This window comes from Phyllostomus discolor, chromosome 4, assembly GCF_004126475.2.
Source record: "Phyllostomus discolor isolate MPI-MPIP mPhyDis1 chromosome 4, mPhyDis1.pri.v3, whole genome shotgun sequence".
NCBI classification, from domain to species: Eukaryota; Metazoa; Chordata; class Mammalia; order Chiroptera; family Phyllostomidae; genus Phyllostomus; species Phyllostomus discolor.
In genome coordinates, this window is record NC_040906.2 from 39,625,070 (window position 1) to 39,649,843 (window position 24,774).

At 36.1% G+C, this 24,774-nt stretch overlaps 1 protein-coding gene across 2 annotated transcripts in view; it reads right to left on the reverse strand.

Moving 5' to 3' along the window:
• The window catches only part of ITGAV (integrin subunit alpha V), an 84,703-nt gene that overhangs the window by 13,410 nt on the left and 46,519 nt on the right, over window positions 1-24,774 (reverse strand). For both annotated transcript variants that reach the window (XM_028508824.2, XM_028508823.2), the window contains exons 13-21: window positions 22,650-22,841; window positions 19,926-19,971; window positions 18,321-18,428; window positions 16,591-16,649; window positions 14,956-15,110; window positions 7,891-8,028; window positions 3,203-3,270; window positions 2,394-2,541; window positions 1,771-1,863 (exon numbers count right to left, since the gene is read on the reverse strand). In XM_028508824.2, coding sequence (XP_028364625.1) covers window positions 1,771-1,863; window positions 2,394-2,541; window positions 3,203-3,270; window positions 7,891-8,028; window positions 14,956-15,110; window positions 16,591-16,649; window positions 18,321-18,428; window positions 19,926-19,971; window positions 22,650-22,841 — 1,007 coding nt within the window. The remainder of the gene's footprint in view (window positions 1-1,770; window positions 1,864-2,393; window positions 2,542-3,202; window positions 3,271-7,890; window positions 8,029-14,955; window positions 15,111-16,590; window positions 16,650-18,320; window positions 18,429-19,925; window positions 19,972-22,649; window positions 22,842-24,774) is intronic.

A 24,774-nucleotide genomic window follows, 5' to 3' on the forward strand; every position in this document is an offset into this window, starting at 1 on the left:
AAAGAAGGCATACATAGGACCAGAACCAGGATTTCTCCCCATCGCTCACAACCCCATCAACACCAAGCATCCTAACTTCTGCAGGTGGAAAACTATTATTTTAAAGAGAACAACTGAGTTACAAGATAAGGGAAAGCAGGCTTTTGGGATCATATAAATAACACATGAAAAGGCATTTCTGGGGACTTCAAACTGCCTCCCACTTTACAGAGCCTGGAGCTGGCCGCTTGAAATAAACTGGAATCATCCATAATGAATGCGCTATGAGTGGAGAAGCTGGAGAGAATGAGAATATGAAAAATAAAAAGTATGTTCAACTCATTAATGAAACATCATGTTAAGTACATGTGGAAAAGTGCAATTCTAGGTCCTCTGCTCAAGTCCCATGACCTAAGAGCTCATACATCTAGAAGTAATGACTTTTAATGGAAAATATGCTTACAGAAAATATGGAGTATTTCATTTTGATTTGAAATGTATTTGATATGTAACACTGTAACTTTAAGGTGTAGAGCATGATTTGATACATTTACAAACTGTAATATGATGGCTTTTGCAGTGATAGCACCTCTATCATGGCACACAATTATCACTTCTTTTTTGTGTTGGCATAACTAAGATCTAGTCTCTCTGCGAGTGTGATGGTGGTAATACAGTATTACTATCTATATTCACAGTACCATGATGAGATCTCTAGGACTTACTACTAGTTGCAAGTTTGTATCCTTTCACTACATTTAGTAAGAGGAATGGAGTTTAAGAGTAAATATGGAATATTTAGCCCCATATTATCACAGATCTTCAAATTACCAATATCTAGGTTGACTGAAAAAAGTAACAAAATATACTGCCATTTTTCCTTGATACTGAGAATTCTGTGATGAATACAGAGTAGGGCAAAAGTAGGTTTACAGTTGTGAGTATGCAAAACACTGAGTTTATCCTTGTATTATTATTTATTATTGTATTTTCCATACAAATAAATGTAAACCTACTTTTGCCCCACCCTGTATTTTGTTGACTCTTTGGAGGATTGGGGAAGGGACCGTGGAGTGCTTCTCTCAAGCTCCTGGTACTAACTTCCCCCGGATCTGAAGGGAAGCCTGATTCACCGTGAGCTGCATGCATCTTGATCCTGTCCAGGACAACCATGAAGGTTTCAAGTTAATGAGAAATTCTATCTCACCTAAGAATGACAGTCTTGGCATTTGTCCAAGTAGCTCTGAATATTCATTAAGGCATTCGTTTAAAATAGCAAAGTTACCACTTTAGTCCTTAAACCACGTTTTCATCCATTTACCAAAATGAGGGGAGTGTGCAGACCAGTTTATTGAATACAGTGTAATAGCACAACCCATTATTTTAGCATTTTAGTCTCAACTAAACAAAACACTTCTAATCACTGCACTCTAAATTAAAACCAATTTAAAGTTACTATTTTAAAGTGTTTATTTAAAAAATTAGATGAACAAACCCACAGAAAAATATGCTGCTTTCTTTCCATCTAATTAAAATATCTTACTTCGCCCCCGCTGGTTTGGCTCAGTGGATTGAGCATCAGCCTGCAAACCAAAAGGTTGCTGGTTTGATTCCCAGTTGGGGCACACGCCTGGGTTGCAGACCAGGTCCCCAGTGGGGGTGTGTGAGAGGCAACTGGTCAGTATTTCTCTCACATCAATGTTTCTCTCCCTCTCTTTCTCCCTCCCTTCTCCCTCTCTAAAAATAGATAAATAAAATCTTAATAAAAATTAATAAAATAAAATGTCTTACTTGAGTTCCAGCCTTCATTGGGTTTCCAAGATCACATACCACCTGGCGGGTGTGGTTTTCTGTCTTAAATGCACAGGAAAGTCTTGCTAAGGCCTTTAACAGACAAAAATAGATTAAAAGAAAAATTAATTAATTACCAAAAAATTAAAAAAGCAGAAGCCATAAGACTAAAACGTTCCTAGACAATGTCATGCAGTTGGATATTTAAGTTTCTTGATTTACAAAGCAAATACATCTATTTGAGTAAATGGCAGGGTGAGGTAAGGTGGAAGCCAGAATTGTGTACAATTGCCACATATAAATGCAAAAGTATTTCTGAAAGATCCCTTAAGGATTCAGATACATAACCATATTATCTCTGACAAATAATTTGATGGACAGGCTTAGACACTTTATCTGTCTGACCTTTTTTCAGGCACTTAGCTAGCAATTTTAAAAACGTCATTATCAATGCATTATCCAAAGTATTAGGCTTGAAAGGACTTATGTAAGAGAGGCACTCTACTGTCTAGCAATTCAGCCTTAGGTAGAATGGCTAAGCTTGCTCTAAATAGGGGAGGAGTCTATTAATATTAATGAGACTTATGAGTGTGTTTCGATTTTTAAAGAGGCAGCTTGCTTACTTCACTATTGCGGACAACCCCGATGAAATCAGCCTGAGGTGGGATGGAGACAATGAGCTCAGCTTCATAGGCACCTTCTCCTTGGTTCTGAGCCTTAACAATCAATGTCAGAGGGTTGTCGTCCCCAACATAGATCTTCTTTTGATCTCTACAAGTGAATGCAAATCCAGTCAATGAGAAAAGGACTGCAGGGAGATAGCATGATTGTTCAAAGAAACGAGGTAAATACACAGACAACGCTGACATCAACAGCATCTCCAGATATTTCAAGACTGCTTCACAGCTCAACAGAAAACTGGGAACAGCACACTGAGTGCAAATGCAATGCTTCTCTAAGTGACAGAAAATGTGGGTGCCACTAGTACATCACTATCATTCATATCTATTACTAAAGCAATTTTATATTTCTTGGTATATAATTATTCTTTGACTTCTTCCAAAAAACTGAATTAATTATGTGTCATGATTCCCACAAAATTCATTATTATTTATACACTATATAAATGGTAATCAGATTCCTTTAGTTAGGAGTATATCAATAATGAAATGTACCTTTAAGAAGATATGTTACTTTGTTAACACTACTCAGTGAAGGATGGGCATAGGTCTGTCAACCTATGCAATTAATGAAAACATAGTATATATTTTTTAAAGCTCCGAGATTGATAGTTTTACTATTATAAAAAATCATGTATTATACTCTAACATAACTAATTCTCCTTAAGAAATACTATTACTTTGAGTACAAAAACAAGCTCTCCCATTTAAATTTCTTACTATACTGCTTATTATTTTGGAGCAAAACTTACCTGTCTACAGAAACTTCCAGTTTGGGTTTACAGATGTTGTCTTCACCACAATCAAGGAGAATATGAGCCTAGGAAAGAAAAGCAATTTATTTTTCCTACATGAAAAAAACACCAATACATGTCACACATGCTACATGTATCAAAATAGATGTGAAGCATGTGAATATACATATACACACAGGCATATATTTGTATAAATTCATCAACTTATTTGCATACCTAAGAGGAAAAGGAATCCTGCCCACTTAAACAGGTTAGTAAATAGTCATGGATGATAAGGAAGAAAACAATTCCTAGGACAGAACAGAATTAGCTGGAACCTTTCAGTTCTATCTCAAAGTAAGCTGTTATGACTCTGGAATGAAGTGTCATGTAGAAGAGAAAGTAACAGTCAAGAAATGAGGGTTTGGATGCTGCTAGCTAAGTTGTGTGATCCCAGGGAACACAAACTCCCTTAAGAGCTTCTCATCACAGACTACGCCTCTGCCAACATTGTGGAAATGTGGCTACAGAGTTTAACAGAAAAAGGAGTTGTGGATATTACAGCAATTCAGACACGCAAACGAAAGGGAACAGAAACCGGGCAAAATGAATCCAGCATATGCATGGCCACACAGAAAGAGATGAAGGAAAAAGATCTAGACTCACTCAAGTTAGCCTGTCCAGAAGAGGTACGGTAAGCAAAAACCAGAATTTCTCCTCTCAATCTGGTCATGAGAGTGTGCCAGCTGAGCAATGGGGAAAACCCAAAAGAGAGGAATAGTGGGAGGAAGCAGAAGAGGTTATGGGGAATTTGAAAGAATACAAAAATTAAGAGAAAAAAATGAAGTCATTTTTGGTTTGTCTACTGTTAACATCCACAGGGCTTCAGGTCCAAATGCTGACAGAAAGAGAGAAAAAGATTTAAAAAGGAAAGATAATGAAAGGCTTCCTTGAAAGAGAAAAAAAAATGACTATATGCTTCCAAGTTACTAACAAGGAATATACAGCTACCCAGAATAAAATTATATGATAGACAGTAAATGTTAACTTAATTGGGGATGTAACCCAGTAATACAAGGTCTGTCCAGAAGGTATCCAGCCCACGTAACATGCAAAAGAGAGACATTTATTGAAGAAGATACAAGGTACAAGAAACACTGTACATAGGAGAGTGATGCCTCAGTGCCCTTCAAAGTAGGCCCCTTGGGACTTCACACAGTTCTCCCAATCACCATCTGCTGCCCCGTCATATTTTCCATAATCTCATCAATGGTCTAAAATTTCTTCCTTCTCAAAAGTGATTTTAGTTTTGGGAAAAGCTAGAAGTCACAGGACACCAAATCTGCACTGTAGGGGGGCTGAGTCACCTCAGTGATTTGATGTTTCACCAAAAACTCAGTAAAAGATGTGATGCATAAGCTGCCAATCACCAGCTGCCCATAGCTGTGGTCTTCTGAATCATCTGAATCATTTCCACGGAGGAATGTTCAGGCTTAACACAAAATCTGATGCAGATGCACTCCTCAACTCGTTCAGTCATTTTGAATGTGATGGCCACACAGTACACTTGCTCACTCAATGGTGTCTACCACCCCCACTGACTAGAACAGTACAGTTGTGACTGTTCACTCATGCACACTCCAGTACACTCTCCTCAGCTGCCAGGTTACATCGATGTAGTGCAAACCGTTTTAGTTATATTAACAATGGCTGGACTTTTTCATACAGACCTCATATATGTAAGCTAATTCAGTAACCTAAATGTAAGCAGTTTCTGTGCACTTCAAGAAGAGGGGAAGGGGCAGAACCATTAGAAGAACTTTGTGGTGATTCTGTAAGTCATACCAAATATAATTACTGCTATATTTAGTTCAAAAATAAAGTGTGGATTTTGCAGATAATAAATTAACTATTAAGAACCTCAGAATTATGAGCATCTGAAGTTTGGAATAAGAAATACATATAAAATATTAATAAATTCTGATACAAGGATATTTGGCTATCAGTCTACACTGAAAAAAAAGGACTTGGCTGACATTGGTGCAGCTAAAGTATTAAAATATGCTATTAAGAAAGATAGTTTCAGAAATGGAAAAGTATAGGGCAATGTCTTCCATTTACAGAGAATTAAATCTCTACAGTCATATACTCAACATCTTGCAGAGAGTAAGAACTTAATACATTATTTGAATAAATACATGAAGGGCCCTGGCTGGTGTGGCTCAATGGGTTGGGTGCCAGCCTGCAAAACGAAGGGATGCTGGTTCGAGTCCCAGTCAGGGTACATGCCTGGGTTGTGGGCCAGGTCCCCAGTTAGGAACATGCAAGAGGCAACCACACATTGATGTTTCTCTCCCTCTCTTTCTCCCTCCCTTCCCCTCTCTTGAAATAAATAAATTAAATCTTTAAAAAAAATACATGCAGGATGAGAGAAAAAAGCTCATCTCTCTGCAGAAAGCACTAAACCTCTAACTCCAAAATATTAGGATGCAGAAAGCGAAACTCCAGAGCTGCCCTGTCCAGTACAGTAGCCACTAGTGAGTCACACGTGGCTTTTGACCACTTAAAATGTGCCCAGTGTGACTAAGAAATTAATTTTTAAACTTTACTTAATTTGCATTGATTTAAATTTAAATTAAAAACTGACACTTGATTCTGTTGCTAAAAATCTTTTAGTATCTTTAGAACAACTTGGGTATGTGAACCTACTTTTTCAACTGCAAATTATATGAATTCAAAATACAGAAAAAATGTTTGTGCTGAAGATTTAGCATCTGAATTTAGGTGTGCTATATGCATGTAATATATTCTGGACTTTGAAGATAGTAAAAAAGCTGTGTAAAGAATGTTAAATATTTCACTGATAATTGTTAATTCAATTACTTATTCAAATGATAATATTTTGGATAGTGTCATGGAATGTTTTGTGTTCCCTCAAACTTCATAGGTTGAAGTCCAGAATGTGACTTACATTTGGAGATATGGTCTTTAACAAGGTAATTAAGTTAAATCACATCACTGGGGTGGGACCTAATATGACTGGAGCTTTATGAGGAGATTGGGACACAGACAACCACATGGGGAAACCACCATATAAAGACACAGGGACAAGGTGACCATCTGCAAGCCATAGAGAGAGGCTTGGAAGGAACCAACCCTGCCAACACCTTGATCTTGGACTTCATGCCTCCAGAACTGTAAGAAAATTAATTTCTCTTGTTTAACCCACCCATTCTGTAGTCATTTTTTAGGACAGTCCTAGCAAACTAATACAGATACATCATTAATGTTAATTTTGCCAGTTTTCTACCTTATAAAAAATGTTGCTGCCCAGTCAATCTAAAATTACAAATGTGCTCATGTTATCCTTCTATTGGTCAGCAGGACTCTATAGAGAGCACAGTAAACAAGTTTGTAATGTGACCAGAGAAATAAAGGACCCGTTTTAAAAAGAAGTAAATATTAAGAATGGTGGGTGGGTAATTAACATAGAAATGAGAGTAAATAATAAAGATCCAAATGCAGAAGAAAAATGCTTAAAGATGAATAATGTTATTGTTAAAATAAATGAAGGACACAAAGAAAAAACATTCAAATAATAAAGAATCAGAGCAAGAGGAGGAAAAAAAGAAGCCAAATATTATTAAAGTTAGTATTTCTCTCAGAGGATTTCAAAAGTTAGCTTACTTACTCGATTACCTGGCTTCAAAACTATATTGATATTAAAGAGACTATTGATCTCAGTAGGCTGATCAAATGTAATGTTAACACTGATAAATAATTTTCAAAAATTCTAAAACTCTACGTAGAAAATAATTTGACCCAAAATCAAAACACATAATGTAAAAGTATGAGACAATTAACTTTTAAAAATGTATAAAACTGAATGCTAGACTCTAAAGGGCTCAGATATTCATTAAATTATTAATATTGTTGATCCACTAAAAATAAAAAATATAAAGAATATAATCTCAGACATGACTATGTTTAAAAGTTTTATATAAATGGGTAACAGAAAAGGCACATATATTCTGATTATTTGCAAAATAAAATATAAAATATATCGTTAAAATATACAAATCACAAAAGACTTGAAAATGTGTTTTAATTTGCCTTATACTTCTACCAAATGTAGTTTTCCCAGATTACACACAAAGAAGAGTGTTAGACAAAGAAATAACAATCAAAATTTGGCATAAAACATTCTATAAAAGAAAAAATGTTAATCTAAAAATATGAATGTGTAATAAGAGAAAGAAATAGGAAATACAATCGCAATATTTGAATACGTTTTTACATAAAATTTTCTAAAATATTATAATAGTTTTTATGAAATTTTTTATATTTGGTTTTATTAAAATAATTTATGTACTATACATATATATGTATTTTTGATTAAAATGTAAATTGAAAATAAGATATAAAACTTGTTTAGCAAAATAACAAACTACTAAAATACAATATAAATAAACTGGCATTTTGTTGTTTTCCTTGAATTATTTGACTGTTTTATGTGACTCCATCTTTCCACATCACTAACATCGAAGTGGCTTTAAATATCTCTAACCTGAAAGTCAAGATTTCTTCCCCACCAACTTCTTTGACTGAAATCCCAACATTATAAAAGCAATCTCTTGTGATATTTTAAAATATGAATTGCAACACCACAACAAAAATTAAAGTGTGAAAGTAATGATGAATTGTACCTGCCGGCTGACGTTGGCGGGAGTGAACTGGTTAAGGACGGGCTGCAAGCCTGTTGTGTCAGCAGCTGTTCTGTAATCCAACCGATACTCCATAAAAATAGTGATTGGAGTGAGTTTGTCTCTAAATTCAGATTCATCCTAGAAATGAAAAAGCTTCAAATTAATGACATCGACCTATGATATCAAACTCTCTGGAGAAACAGCTGTATTATTCATCTTGATCCAATACTACCAAAACTCTCTGTAAAACTACATACATAATAGAGTATCCAGAAAGATTATCATTATTCATTGAGAACATTTAATCAATTATTATTTTACAATGTAGTATTTGATTCACAGAAAAATATAGGGGGTATATAAATAAAAGGAACTGTCAAATGCACGCTCCGTATTGTAACTGGAACATTCCTGGTATCATTTAAGTTACCCATGTAGTCCTTTGTTTTCACCACTTGCCTTCCTTCTCTGACGTAACCACTAACCTGAATTTTAGGCTCACCATTCCCTTGCATGCTTTCAGCAGTTTTATTTCAGTGTTTATGTCTCTAAACAATGTGTTCATTAATTTGTTTTTCCTGTTTACTTTAAAATGAGATCATATATACTCTTGTGATTTGCTCCTGTCTGTTCAATACTCAAGATTCATCCATGCTGTTGCATGTAGCTGATGTTAAGTTTTACCATTGAGTAATACTTTATTACATAATAAATCTAAAATGTATTTGCCCATTCTCCTTCAAAGGTGTTTTGGATGGTTTGCTGCTCTTTGTTTTTGTTATTACAAAAAAAAATAAATGTAATGTTTTTTCTTCTACATAGCAACAAGTAGTTTGTCAGTCTATGCCACATTATTTTCCAAAGTCTTCAAAACAATAGCAGAAAACTGTACTTGAACAGCAAATAAAAAAATAAAAATGAATAAAAAAAAAAACAATTTACACTGCCATCAGCAATGTGTTAAGAATTCTCATTAATTCACATCTTCACCAATTGACAGGCATTGGCAGATTTTGTTTAAATATAAGATGGTGTTTCTTCATAATTATAACTTGAGGTACTTGTCCTGCTTAAATCATAAAGAGTTATTTAATCAAAAGCTTTTTCTACACTTAAGTAAGATGATCATGGTTTTTCTTATAAGTTACACTTCTGTATTGTTAAAGTTAACCCAACCTAGGATAAATCAAAGTTGGTTTTGTCTTTTTAATAAACTGTTAGAATGTAATCAGCTCAGTCATTTTGCATCTATGTCTTTGTGTAAGACTGGCATGAAATTTTGTTTCTTCTTTCATCTGTAGTTTTCAATAGCTAATTTTGTAGAATTTTTCCTTTAATTTTTTTCTTAATCTTTCAATTCAGATCAATAGCATTTAAGTCTATGTATTTGTCTTCACATTCTGGTAAACTTACATGACTGACATCCCACACTTTTTTTTCTTTTTTTAATATATATTGAGTTTATTGGGGTGATATTGGTTAATGAATCTATATAGCTTTCGGGTGTATAACTCGATAATATACCTGAATTCACTACCCCAAGTCAAGTCTCCTTCTGTCACCATTTATCCCCCCGTTACCCTCTTCTACCTCCACCCACTCCCTTTCTGTCTGGTAATCACCATACTGTTGTCTGTGTCTATCAGGTTTTTTCTTAATCTCTTCTTTCTCAACAAGCACCTCACTCCCTCCTCTCTGACAGCTGTCACTCTGTTCTCTGTATCTATGAGTCTGTTTCAGTAGTTTGTTATTTTATTCATTAAATTCCAAATTATGAGTGAAATCATATGGTACTTGTCTTTCTTTGACTGGCTTACTTCACTTAGTATAATACTCTCCAGGTGCATCCGCGCTGTTCCAAAAGATGAGATTTCTTTCTTTTTTATGGCTGTGTGGTATGCTAAGCTGTAAATTTACCACAGCTCTTCCATCCATCCATCTATGGATGGATACTTGGGCTATTCCAAATCTTAGCAATTATAAATAGTGCTGTAATAAACATAGGGGTGCATATATTCTTTTGAATTAGTGTTTCCAGTTCCTTTGAATATATTCCCAGAAGTAGAATCACTGGGTCATAAGGCAAGTCCATTTTTAATTTTTTGAGGTATCTCCATACTGCTTTTCACAGTAGCTGCACCAATTTACATTCCCATCAACAGTGCATGAGGGTTCCCCTTTCTCCACATCCTCGCCAGCACTTGCTGATTTATTAATGATAACCACTCTAACAGCTGTGAGGTGATACCTCATTGTGGTTTTAATTTGCATCTCTCTGATGATTAGTGATGTTGAGCATCGTTTCATGTATCTATTGGCCATCCATATATCCTATTTGGAGAAGTGTTTATTCATGTCCTTTGCTCATTTTTTAATTGGATTGTTTGTTTTTCAGGTGTTGAGTTGTATAAATTCTTTTTAAATTTCAGATATTAACCACTTACCAAATGTATCATTGACAAATATGTTCTCCTATTCATTGGGCTGTCTTTTCATTTTGTTCGTTTCCTTTGCTGTGCAAAACCTTCTTAGTTTGATGTAGTGCCATTTGTTTATTTTTCCCCTTGCTTGAGGAAATATGTCAAAATATATATATATGTATTATATATATACACACATACACACACACATAAATATACACATGCATACAATGTCCTAAATTGTACTGCCTATGTTTTCTTCTAGGATTTTTATGGTTTCAAGTCTAACATTTAAGCATTTAGTCCATTTTGAGTTTATTCTTGTGTATAGTGTAAGAAGGTGATCTAGTTTCATTTTTCTGTATGTATCTGCCCAATTTTCCCAACACCAATTATTGAATAGACTATTTTTATTCCATTACATTTGTAGCTTTTTTTGTCAAATATTAATAGATTATAAAGGTATAAATTCATTTCTGGGCTCTTTATTCTGTCCATTGATCTATGTTTGTTTTCATGATAGTAACATGCTGTTTTGATTCCTACGGCTTAGTTTTATATCAGGTAGTATGATTCCTCCAACTTTATTCTTCTTTCTCATCATTGCTGTTGCTCTTCAGGGTCTTTTGTCATTCCATGTAAATTTTTGGATTATTTTTTCTAGTTCTGTGAAATATTCCATTTTATCTTGATAGAAATTGCACTGAATCTATAGACTACTTTTGGTAGCATGGATTAACATTTTAATGATGTTAATTTGTCCTATCTATGAACATGATATACACTTCTCCTTATTTGTATCTTCTTCAATTACTTTCTTCAGTGTCATAAGTTTCTGAGTACAGGTCTTGTACATCTTCAGTTAAATTTATTACTAGTTTTTTTTGGGTGCAATTGTAAATGAGACTGTTTTCTTAGTTTTCATTCTGATAGTTTATTATTGGTATATAAAAATGCAACTAATTTCTGGACATGTATCCTTCTGCTATAAATTCATTGATCAGTTCTAGAAGTATGTGACAGAATCTTCAGGGTTCTCTAAATACAGTATCCTGCCTCCCTCAAATAATGAGAGTTATGATTCTTCCTTTCCAATTCAGATCCCTTTAGCCTCTTCTTGTCTGATCACTTTGGCCACATATCGCAGTATTATACTGAATAAAAGTGGTAAAAGCAGACATCCCAGTCTTGCCCTTGAAGATATTAAAGAAAACACTAGATACTTTTATGGTTTCTATGTCCTTTTCTGGGCTGTCATAGTTCTCACCGAATTCCTTGAACTCTATATCTGATAAATTGCTTGCCTCCATTTTTATTTAGCTTTTTTCTGGAGATTTCTCCTGTTCTTTATTTTGGGGAATGTTTCTTTGTCTCCCCACTTTGGCTGCCTCTTTGTGTTTGTTTCTATTTATTAGGTAGATCTGCTATGACTCCCAATCTTGGTAGGATCGCTTCACGTAGTAGGTGCCCTGTGGGACCCTATGGCAGGGACTCCTTGATCGCCTGTGCTGGGTGCTCCACAGATGTCCCTTGTAGGAGTTATGTGGGCCTTCCTGTTTTAATTGAGACTTGATTGCTACTGCCTCATTCGTGCCGGGGAACAACCCTCAAGCTAGCTAGCTCTGAGGATCAACCCTGACCACATGTACAAACTGCTGTGTGGGTGCTGACCACATGAAGCAGAATTTGCCTCAGCAGGTTCTGGTCCCTGCCTTTGGATATGCTGCTTGTGAAGCTGATTGAATACAGTTCTGATGTTGTGTAGCCACTACTGGTGTGTTGGTTCTGGAGTCTCTTGGGATGGACTCTAGTGCTGACCAATGTCAGACACTGCCTGTGACTGGCCCTGGGCAACCTGTTAGAAGCTACACATGGATCTGGTTTCTGGTTGCCTTTGCTGCACCTGGGTGTATGCACAAAGGACCAAGCTGCTTATCAAACCTGGGTTTAACAACACTGGGCCCAGGAGCAGGTCATCAAAAGTCCCAAGGCATCCTGAGATCCACCTCTGCCTCCCTTCATCTGCTGGCTGCCTATTAGGCTCAGTCACTGAAAGAGACCCTGGCAGCACTCGATTTGCATGAGGTAGGTTGTCAGTGAGTCAATAGGTAGAGGCAAGTGGTGTTCACCAAACTGATACAGGTTCGAACTTGCTAACATTGCTGAGTCTGACACCACTCAGCAAATGTCCTAGGATCTACCAAGTCCAACTGCCACCTGCTTGGTGTTTGCACACCTTTGTTGTGAGGTGGTGTGGCAGAAAGTCCTCAGAGTGAGTTCAGCAGAGTTTACCAGACCCAAACAGACCACGAGTTGCCTGTATGAAGGGAAGGCTCTGCACTAGGATGTTCGAGGGTAAAATGCCCCCTATCCTAGAGCCACACAACTCAGTCTGCCCAAGAGTCTTCCAGGAGACCCATCTCGGCAGAGTAGGGCCACTGGGAGTTGAGAGGCTGGGGCTAATCAATCTCCCATTGGGGAAGGTGCCGATCAGGCTTAGGAGAAGGCAGGGGGAGTGGCCCCCACCCCAGAGCCACAAAGCTGGTACAGCTTGTACCAGCTTCTGCCTAGAATTCAACAGGCTGGAGCCACCGGGAACTGGAAGGGTGGGGCCACCGGGAGTCAGGAGAGTGGGACTAGCAGATCTCCTGTGAGAGGAAGGCAGCAGTCTGTTCCATGGGAAAGGCGGGGGAAATGGTCCCCACCCCAAAGCCTCATCTCAGTCAATGAACCCCCCTGAGTCTGCCCAGACCTCTACACCCCTGTCCAGGTGGCTGACTCCTCAGCAGGGCACAAGCTCTGCAGGGCAGGACTACAGGAGTCCAGAGCATGGGGCTATTGCATTCCCCCAGGCTGATACCCTAAAGAAGGTATTGCTCCATGAAAGATAGATGATCTGTTGAGTGGGACAGTGACTCAGCTCAGGGATCCTGACCACTGTCCCTTCACCTCTCTCTGCAGAACCACAAACCCCAATCTCTACTCACACAACTCTATTCCATTCCACCTTCCCTCTGCCAGAGCCCAGGGCGAGTGGCTGAAACCAGTGTTTGTGTGTTCGTCCTTTAAGAGAGTGCATGAGGATTTTCACAGTCAGATGTAATGTGGGCTCCTTTCCCAGCTCTGGTGCTGTGGACTGGGAAGTCAGGCTTGGGGATGAGACTCCACACTTCTCAGGAGAAACCCCCGAGCTAAGATATCCCTCTAGAATCTCAGCTGCCTGTGAAAGCAGGACAACTCTTTTCACTCCTCCACCCTTCCTACCAGTGTTAATGTGGCTTCTTCTGTAAATCCTTGGTTTAAGATTTCTCGACTTGGGGTGGTGAACAAACACAACACAATATACAGGTGATGTATTACAGAAATGTACATCCTTATATATAATTTTATTAACCAATATCATCTCCAATAAACTCAATAAAAAAGAAAAAAGGGCTCTCTTTAGCTAATCTTCAGTTGGTTGTTCAGGTCGCTTGCTCTATACTTCAGTTGTAATCCCAGTTCAGTCCTGGGAAGAGGTGAGTGTAACATCCACCTACTCTGTGACCATTTTGGATCCCCAAACATTTTGATATCCAGTATTTTCATTATGGTTCACTCCCAAGTAAATTTCCATTATGATCTCTTCTTTGATCCATGTTATTTAAAATCACAGTTCCTACTTCCCAATGTATCTTTTTGTTATTGATTTCTAAAAATTGCACTGTGATCAAATAGCATATTTTCTATACCAACTTTTTGAAATTTGTTTAAACCTCATTATGACCTATAAATGATCAATTTTTATAGTCTCTAATTGCTAGATGCCAAGTTCCATGTAGGTCTGTTAAATCAAGCCTGTTAATGATGCATTCTTCTAAATCTTTCCTAATATTTTGGTCTTTTTTTTTAGAACTTTCATCATTTATTACTTTAAACATTTTACACAAATTTATATTCTATAACTGATAATTCTAACATCTCAAGCCTCTAATGTCTGTTCATTTTTCTAATAGCTTATATTTAGCTTTTTCTAAAAATAAATTTTACTTAACCTGCAGAAATCATTGGTGCCATACCAGAGTGTTACAGAGAGGCTCTGCATTTCATTTTGCCAAAGTCAAGTCACACCTTCACTCTTGAAACACTTTAGCCTCATGCAAGTGTGCAGACCTGAGGCAGAAGGCCTGGACCCCTGGCTGGCAGAAGGCCCCAGGCAAGTCCAAACCCCTGCACTGCTGTCCGCAGTTACTGCTCACCCTCTGCCCTGGCTCTACCCCACACCAGTAACCCTGGGGGACACATTTGCTTACAACTCACAAGTAAGGTTTAGCCAATGAAGTTTTTAAATTGGTTGGTCATTTGGGGGACCCTAGAAATTTCTTGTACTGTCTTGAGAGTACTGCAGTTTTTAAGAAATACATTTGTCATAATTTATTCAGTAGCATTATCATGGGAAGACTGTTTGAACTCTCTAGTCTACCAGGAATAGAAGTCCATCACTTAGGTTCGATATTTTAAAAAGCCACACTTCCTCAAGACTATTTTGATGTGCTTTCCTATTGATTTAATAACCCAAAATTTATAGAATGTGAAAATCATTTAGATACAAAGCAAAACCAGTAAGTAAAAAAACAATACAATGGAGCAGAGAAATAGCTCTTACCCGCAGATATGCTATCAGTTCCTCACACTGCATCCGGCCGCCCCGGGAAATGGTCATGTTCTTAGAGTGACCCGGGGACCTGTTATGGAGAAACAGTGCTCGTCGAATTGCTCCTTTTTGCTTGAGTTTATCCAAAAGAAGTTCCACCTGGAAATCTATACAAACCAAAGGATTTATAACCAACATAATCTGTATGGACACCTATCTGTCCTAGATATCATGAGTTTTCAGATAAACAGAGCTTTCTATTCCTGTATGTAATTGGCTCCTAATTCATTAAGCATATCTATACATCGTAGTGAGAACACAACCTATTAATTCTGAATAAATGTTTAATAATTAATTAATCCAACCGTCTCCAAAGTAATGTCAAATTAATTCAGACAACAGATAATGATGGTAGTAAAACATCTGCCAGATAAGAGGAGAAATTTCTCTTCTGTATTAAATTATTAAACTGAGAGTAGGAAGTTCAGAGCATGAAATATATGTAAATTGAGACGTTAGCCATTAATGCAAGTAGCACGACTCTTGATGATTGTGACTAAGAAATATTTACTAATATGCATGCATACCAATATATTAAACACAATGAATGAACAGCTACCATATCAAAGTGTGACATAACATGTCCCTGATGAAGCAAGTGGCCAAATACAGTTGTTTGGGTCTAGAATCACCTTAAAGTGAATGTGCTCCCAATAGTCTAAAGCGCAGTTGCTAGGCTTACTGCTTCTAAGATCCAGGTGTTTAAGTAGTTTCTTCCAAAGAGGTAAAGAGTGCAGATCCTTAAATTCACAAATCTTTCAAGTTTCTCTAAATGCTGAACTTCATGTCAAATTTGGGTGAAAACCCAATTATTTTGCTTCCAGTTCTGCTCCACCCACCCACACTGCCTTCCTTGCTGTTTCTCAAATACAGAAAGCATGCTCTTACCTCTGGCCTCTTGAAATTGCCATTTCCTCTACGTAAAATACTCCTCTAGACATCCCCTTAGCTCCTCCCTTTCCTTGCCACACTACGTGAACTTTCATGCAGCAACACACATACAAAAGATTCAGTCCTCTTCCCCTGCTACATTATTACACCTTAGTACTTGGCACTAACATACTGACAGTCTTGGCAACAATAACTTAACTCCCCACCTTGTTCTCAGGACCACATAAACCATACTTTGGAAATGAAGAGTCTGAACTTGCTATCTGGACTAAACTTAGTGCCAAAACTTTGTCTCCTCCTTCTCACTATTTCTAAACCATCTCTCGTCCATAGATTGCTGGGGACTTCTCCAAGACATAAAATATCAAGTTCTCAGTAGATCATCTACTTATAAACAATAATACTCATTTCCCTCAAGCTAATTTTTCTCACAACTTTGTAAACATATTTACAATTCAGTGGGCTGTTTTGTTCACAATGCCAACAAATAAATGTATTGTTTCTGAACTGGGTTAAGAGTTTCCAAGAAAGTAATTATGCTACAATATTAAATGGCTTTAAAAGTAAACAAGCAAATTAAATAAAAAAGCAATATTAACAACTATTTGAGTAACTACTCAAATATCCTAAAAACATTTTTAAGTGTTATGTATGCAGCATCTCCAAAATCACACAGTTCTTCCACAGAACACTTACTAAGTTTGGTGGGAAGTGCTCCTTTGCCATCTGCCTTTAAGCAGAACCTGACGTTAAAACTGTAGAAAATAAAAAATATGTATATACAAATTCTATAATTCAATTTAGATATTTTAAATACCACAAAAATCTCACATTTCTCATACAGTTTATTCTGTGAAACTTTATATCTTTCTCCATGTCTTAATGCTATATTTACAACATGAAACTATACAGAATAATCTAATTCATCTTTCAGTAACTTAAGCACACTTCCCTTCATAGGAAAGAACTTAAGCACACTTCCTTTGATGAGGGGAAAAACAAAAGAATTTCCAAACTTCCTCTTATAGAAGCTGTTCATTTCAATGAGGGAAATGACAGTCCAGATTTAAAATAATGTACCATTTAATAAAAAGCCCCACCAAAGGTTCCTTTAACCAGCAAACTCCTGTAGGACAGCATTTTTCCCAATTTACTAACAAGTGCCGGAATCAGTTTAATGGGTTGTGTCCAGCATAATAAAGAAAAGTAATTACATAAATAAAATTCACTTCAGGTATCAAGGCTGAGATTTCATGAAACTTTTCTTTCAATTATATACATGCATATACTGGATTATAATGCAAAATGTATTTTGTACTATGAGTCATCATAAAAAATATACAAAAGCTACTGCTTTAGTATATTGAAAGCCTTCAAATTATTAGCATAATTATAAGCCTATTATTAGCACCTTCACAGGGACTTGCTAGGGTGAGTGAAGGTAAGAAAGGCAGAAAATCTTAAAAGTCAAAAATCTTGAAAGCAACCTTAATACCAATGAGTAGAAATGAAAAGTAATATCACAGAATCTTTAATGCACTCAAATGAAATAAAATTTTGAAGACTGATTTTGATAACTATAATACTAATTCAAAACCAAAATCTGGAAAAATATTTTTTTCAATAGCTCTTTTGAAACAAAATTTTCTCAGCTTCCAGTCATTCTACTTTCATCTGTAAGTTCTCTATTTTTCTGCATGCCAGGAACTCGAATAATGTTTCCCAAAGTGGGTTATTCATGGTGATTAATAGTATACGAGTCAAGATTTTTCAGTTCTAAGGTTATATTTATTTTGACATGTAAGAGAAAGATACTTGTTTCTCCATTTTATTTTTAAATGTTTTAAAGCAAAACATAGGTCAATGTAAAGAAAAACATCTTAAGAAAATTATAAATACAGGTGGAATGAAAATATAGCAAAATCATACAATATAGCAAGCAGAGTAGCATAAAAATAATGGAGACCTGAAAAATACTGAACTATAGAAGAATTCACACATTAAATTTACAAAAAAAAAAACAACTTTTCCTTTAAAAACTAGTAAGGGAATAAGTAGATGACTGGTATATTAGAGCCAAATAATATTTTTCATACAGCTACTCACAGATACTAAATGTGAAAAGATCATACCTTTTAAAATGTAAAATATTCATGGGCTTTTTAGAGTTAAATATAAAATATAAATAAGTTCTGAGATCTTACTAGCTTTTCCTTCTTTCTGAATATATACAATGAGTATGTATCATTTCTAGAAATTTTACACTAGTTTTTAGCATATTTCTAAAGCTTTCTTCATATCTGCTTTGGAATGGTATTTCTGTAATTTAATCTACGACATAAAAACAGAGTACACCCATACTTCATTTTTAACTGTTTTTGTAATAACTGAATGAGTAATAACTATCATTAAACTAACACTCTTACCAGGAAACTTTCAGATCTGTTCCAGGCAGTGGGCAGGTTTTATTGTCTTGATTTAAAATGCTAGGGTACACTTCAAGGCCAGCATTTACAGTGATAACTGGTCTGGCTCTGTTAGAGAGAAAGAGAGAGAGTGTGTGTATGAAAGAGAGCGAGGGAGGAAAAGAAAGAGAGGGAGAAAAGGAGAAGGAAGGGGAAGGAGAGGGAAGAGGAAGGGGAAGGGAGGGAAGGGTAGAAGGAGGAAAGGAAAAGAAAGAGAGGAAATAAGGAAAGGAAAATTAAAAAGTTATTTTTAAAAAGTTACATTGATCTAGACATTTTAGGTTCACATTCACTGCACACGTAGTGCAATGTTTACTGAAGCATTGTTCAAAAAAAGCAAAAAAACAAAAAAAAACAACTTAAAATGACCAACTGTCCCAGTTTGCCCAGGACTGCCTGATTTTAGCACTGCAAGTCCTATGACCTGTTAAATTCCTCAGTTCCAAGCAAACTGGGACACTTAGTCAAATTATCTGTACTCTGTCCATCAAAGCAGAATGGTTAAATATGTCATGGGATGTGTATTCAATACAGTGCAATACAGCAGGGAAAGTAAGTGCCATAAATCCACGAATCCACCTGTGTCATTATGGACAATCTCGAAGATAGATACACGATATAATCGTGGTGTGACAGGGAAAAAACCCACAATGTACAAAGGACACACACACACACAATTTTTTAATGCACAGAACATTTCTACTAGGATATACTAATAAACTAGTAGCTAGTGTGACAAGAGATTTTTGTTGTGTGCCCTTTTACATTATTTGAATATTTACTATGTGTGTGTATTACTTTGTTAATGGCCATTTAAAAACTGAATTAAAAACTGAAACAATAAATTAATAGAATTTTCCAAAGTTCAATTGTACAAATTTAAAAATACACTAGGCTCAGGACAGTATGCCTGTCCAATCACAGTAAATCCTGGAATCTGTACGAAAACACGCCGTCCTGAGAGCCACAAGCTAGCTGACCCATCACCAACTCCGCTACACAGTTTCAACGTCAGTCTTCCTCCCAGGTGTGAACATGGCCCATAGGAGAGTAAACACTGAATCTACTTGGGATGCCAGATGATACTCTTGAGCATGAGCAATTGATGAACTAAAAAGAATAATTGGGTGTCTGTATAAAGCAGGGAAATATGGTTATGTGGATTTATACACTGCTTTAAAAATATTTATTTTGGAAGTCATTACATACTGCCTTTGCAGTCACAGAACGTGGTGGCACAAACACCAAGTTAATTTCTTATCTCTCAGAGGAAAACGTGAACTCCTGTAATTTTTTGAGAAATTTAATATGTAGAAGAATACCTCTAGACACAATTTCAAAAACAAAGAGGGCAATTCTAAATGCTTTTTAAATAAAAAATTACAACTTTCTCTACTTTGAGGTCTCCTTGTACAAATACTATTTTCCTGCAGTAAATCTTAAATCAAAAGAGCAAACTAATTTTACCATTACTTCCAGAAAATTAAACTAAAATTCAAATACTGGTACTTAACTATAAAACTTCCAAATAATTCACAATAGTACAGGATATGGAAACATGCTCACCTGTATAACACAGCTCTATCCACACCAAAAGCTCCTACAATTAAGTCTTAAAAGAGAGTAGAGAAAAATGTTAATAATGATGATTTTTTTTTAATTCACATACCAAGCCCTGGCTGGCATAGCTCAGTGGATTGAGCGCAGGCTGCGAACCAAAGCATCACAGGTTTGATTCCCAGTCAGGGCACATGCTTGGGTTGCAGGCCACGGCCCCCAGCAACCACACATTGATGTTTCTCTTCTCTCTCTCTCTCTCCCTTCCCTCTCTAAAAATAAATAAATAAGATCTTTAAAAAAATTCACATACCATCCTATAAAACTTTTAATAAATATAATTTCTAGACATAGTCTCAAAACTATCTTCATTAGGTTGTTTAAGATAACCTCTAAAAGGCTAAAAATTCTAAATAAGCTATCATCAATGGCAAACACTCACATAAAACTAGTATTTCATTTAGGTAGGCAAAAATCTTTTTCATGAATACTAAGTAAAAATCTGCAACAATGGGAAGTATAACCCCTAAACACATGTACACCAAAGGAAAAGTCCAGATTGATAGATACTTATGGATTTTACAATTTCATTGTAAAACTTTTTAAAATTTCTTCTCTACTTTATTTAAAAAAACAAAACAAAACCAAAAAGCATATTCCATATATTTAGAATGACAGGAGATAGCACTCAAATCAACAAAAACAGAATGCATTAGTTTTTATATATAACAGGTAAAAATGATTCACAATTAGAAATAAAGGAATCAGAGGTCCCTCTCATAGTATAATCATGCTCAATTTGATGAACCCTATCTAGGCAGAAAAGTACACGAAAAAACCATAAAGATAGGCAGACTGTATTACATCAAAATTAAGAACTTATGTAAGCCCCAAAAGCAAATGTGACAACCTAAGAAATACACAGCGGTGTGCAAAAGCAGGTTTACAGTTGTGAGAATATGAAACAGAGTTTATTCTTGTATTATTTTCCACACAAACAACTGTAAACTTACTTTTGCCCACCCATGTATATGAGTTAAGGAGTTAATATCCTCAATATTTAAGGTACTGCCACAAGTTTAAAAAAATGAACTAATGAAAGTAAAAAATCCCAATAGAAACAGAGGGAAAAAGATGTAAAAAAAGAAATTCACAAAAGTAAATATATGCAAATAAACCAAAATGCTTACCCCCTCACTAATGATTAAAAACTTCAAAATGAGATAATGTTTTCCACATATCACATAAAGTTACTTTAAAAGGAACAAAAGCCCTAGCTGGTGTGGCTCAGTGGATTGAGTGCTGGGCTGTGAACTGAAAAGTTGCCGGTTCGATTCCCAATCAGGGCATATGCCTGGGTAGAGAGCCAGGTCTCCAGTTGGGGGCACATGAGAGGCAACCAATCACTATATCTCTCACACACTGATGTTTCTCTCCCTCTCTTTCTCCCTCCCTCCCCCTCTCTCTAAAAGTAGATAAATAAAAATCTTAAAAAATAATAAAACAAAAATCAAAGAAACAAAAGATAACACCTAATATGGGCACAAATGTGCAAAAATGACCACTCATTTACTGCTGGTAAGTGCTTTAAAAAGTTGCAAAAACTTTTGGAGTGAGTGGGAATGTGATTTGACCATGTGTGTCAACTTAAAAAGAAAAACCAGTGCTTAGCTTTGATATAGCAATTCTAAAACTTTGTTCTAAGGAAATAATCAGATACATGCAGCAAACTTATATACAAGAATGTCCCACAATAAGGTTAAATAATATACGATACAGCCATGTGAGAAAATGGAAAATATAAAGTTCAAGCCTTGGAAGAAAAATAACTTAAGGAAACACTTCTGATATATTACATGAATTAAATATGCTAATAGTACATTAAGTATAATTTTGTTTTGTTAAAAATGTATATGAATGCACTGAAAAAAAATTGTAAAGTGTTTTGCAATATTTTTGAAAAGTTCTATAATTATATTGCACTTATTCAAAAAATTCTTGAATTAACACTGACGTAAGAATCAACTTCCTGTCTTATTTCTAAAAGCACTTCTACATACTTGCATGTTGAGCTAATATTAACTGCTTCGACAACAAAGGTAATCTAAATTTTCTGTACTAGATTTCATGTAAAGAATAGACCCATTATGATATATAGTCCATTATAATATTCCAAAGTATATATGAACCAGGGGAAAAAAAATCTCACTTTCTGTACTGGCTCAAACCAGTGGGGAAGGTGGGGCAAATTACCTTTCTGTCTCTTTTCTCATCCAGAAAATGGTATAATAATGAGCTGAGCTAGCTTATACTCTTCACACGCCTTATTGAGACAATTAAATAATATATTTTTAAGTCACAGTGATTAGTCAAGTCCATAAAAATGTTAGATTACTGAAAATAAAAAAGTGATAACATTCAACAATTTAGAATGAGCATTTAGCTTTGTTTATAACTTCTAGAATATTTTTCCCTGACATTCCATCACAAACCTCAAAACAATAAAAGAAACTCAGAGAATGTGTTTTTTTATAGGAAACTCCCAGGAAATTGAGCTGCACTTAGTTCATATCCCTTTCAATAATAAGAACAGTGCCTTAAACAACAGTAGGGGCTTAAACTGTACTTGAAATATTGAATTGAAATAATTTATAACATAAATCCAGAGCACAGTAACTATTTGCTATTAAGACCGAAAAATCTATGAAGCTCTATGTATTTCTAGGAAAGTACCTGGATATCCATTTTTGTCTATATCTGTGGCTCCCTTCATTGAATAGCCGAAGCTCGGTGGCATGCTCTGGGCAGCCCATTTCCCTTCCAGGATTTGAGATGGCACTGCATTCAAGCCCGTTGATCTTCCATTGAAAATATAAACAATTCCTTTTTTATCTTCACCCCCATAGGGAGCAGCAATCGCAATGTCTGCAGAGAAAAAGGAAAAAGGGGTGGGAGAAGAGATGGTGAGAAGAAAGAGGAGGAGGAGAAGGAGGAGAAAGGAAGGAGACAAGGAGGATGGAAAGAAGGAAGTCTTAGTACTTATCATTATTTATGTGAAGATCTTAATATTTATAGGACCCATTTATCAGATAAATATTGACTCAAAGTTCAGTAAAGTATTCTTTATACAAAAGCAACAATATACTTCAAGGAAATTCAAGTAGAACTGTATGGAAATTACATGAATTGGAGCCAGATATTCTGGGCCTGACTTTGGACAAATCAGTTAACCTTTCTGGACCTCAAATACCTCATCCTTTCATGCAGGGGAGGGTGATATGTCAAAACATTCCTCTAAAGTTCATTCTAGCTTTCAACATTCTAGTTAATTTAGTTGGGCATGGTGTGGGGTTGTTTTTTTTGAAACAGAAGCCAATCTGACTCAGATACTTGAAAGTTAGGAATTCAAAATCTTGTTCAACTTACATTAAAATAAACAAATAAAAAGTTTGAAATTCTTTTATAAAGAAAAAGAATAGTCACTATGACCTTTCTTAACTCTAAAATATTTTACCAATATGTCCACCTCCCTCTGCCCCTGCTGGTACCACTCTAAACCATCCTTGGTGTGGATCCCGAAAGCAGACCAAGTGGCTTCCCACTTCGACTCTTGCTCCTATAATCCATTCTCCTCAAGCTGCCAAACTTCAATGTTATGTACCCTTCCTTCTTAAAGTCCTTCAATTATTTCCCAAAGCTTTAAATGCTACCTGGTTTTTCAATTCAATCCTGCCTCCCTGCAACTCCCACCCAATTCTAACCCTCACTCGCTCCTCCTACCAACCCTAGCCTTTTTCTTAGACACGCCAACCTAGTTCCCATCTCAGGGTTTATACTTGCAGTTCCCTTCTGCCTTAACAGGTCTTGCTCCAGAGCCTTCCAAGCTCTGCTCCTTCTATTTGTCCAAATCATAGACTAAATGCCATCTTGCCAGGAATGTCCTCCCTGGCCACACTAAGAAGCACTACATTCTCACTTCTCAACCACACTATTGTATTACCTTGCCCTCTTATTGTTTTAAACCCTCAGCCTTTTCACTACCTGAATTTCTCCACTGGGTGTTTACTCGATGGCTCTTTCACAAAAAAGTTTCCTGAGAGCAAGACATGTCCATCTTGCCTGTGACAGTCCTTATGCACCACCCCTTCCAAACTGCCTCAGCTTACTTAACACCCCCAAACATTTCCGGCCTCCTCGATGCAGCATCCTGAGATAACAAAGACGACCTGATCACTAATCTTTTGTATGAGACCAGTAGGCCCAGGAATATCCCCAACACTGTGGTAATTACATTCTAGTATTTACTCATTTACATAAAAGTTGCCCATATTGATGCTAAATTCCGCAAGGATATGGATGGGGTCTAATTCATCCTCTTATCTTTGGCCCCTAGAACAGCTGCTGGCCTGCAGTGAGCACCAACAAAGAATTTTTTATCCTTAAAAAAGTTGTATTATATTATGTAAGTAATATTTACATTATCCTTGTTCAAGTTTCAAAAGATGAGCCTAACTCTAAAATTGACATAAGCCTTAAGAAAGTAGTCATTAAAACATAATTTTCCAACGGAAGATGGCTCTAGTGTTAAAATATTATTACAATAAAAACAATCTCTAACTTTTCTAAGACTCTCGCTATTTTACACATTCTAGTCATCTCTCTTGGCTGGCATCTGTCTAGACTGGCGAGTCCTGCTTTTTCATGCAACCAGTTTCTCTCTTTGATCATTTAAACTGCTCTTTTCTGGGTTTTTTCTTTTCTTTTTTCTTTCTTTCATTCTGCCTTTCTAGAGGGGTATTGAGAGAAACTGCTCATCACTGTGGAACCTAACTTTCTTGTTTTGTTTTCAGGATCCCTC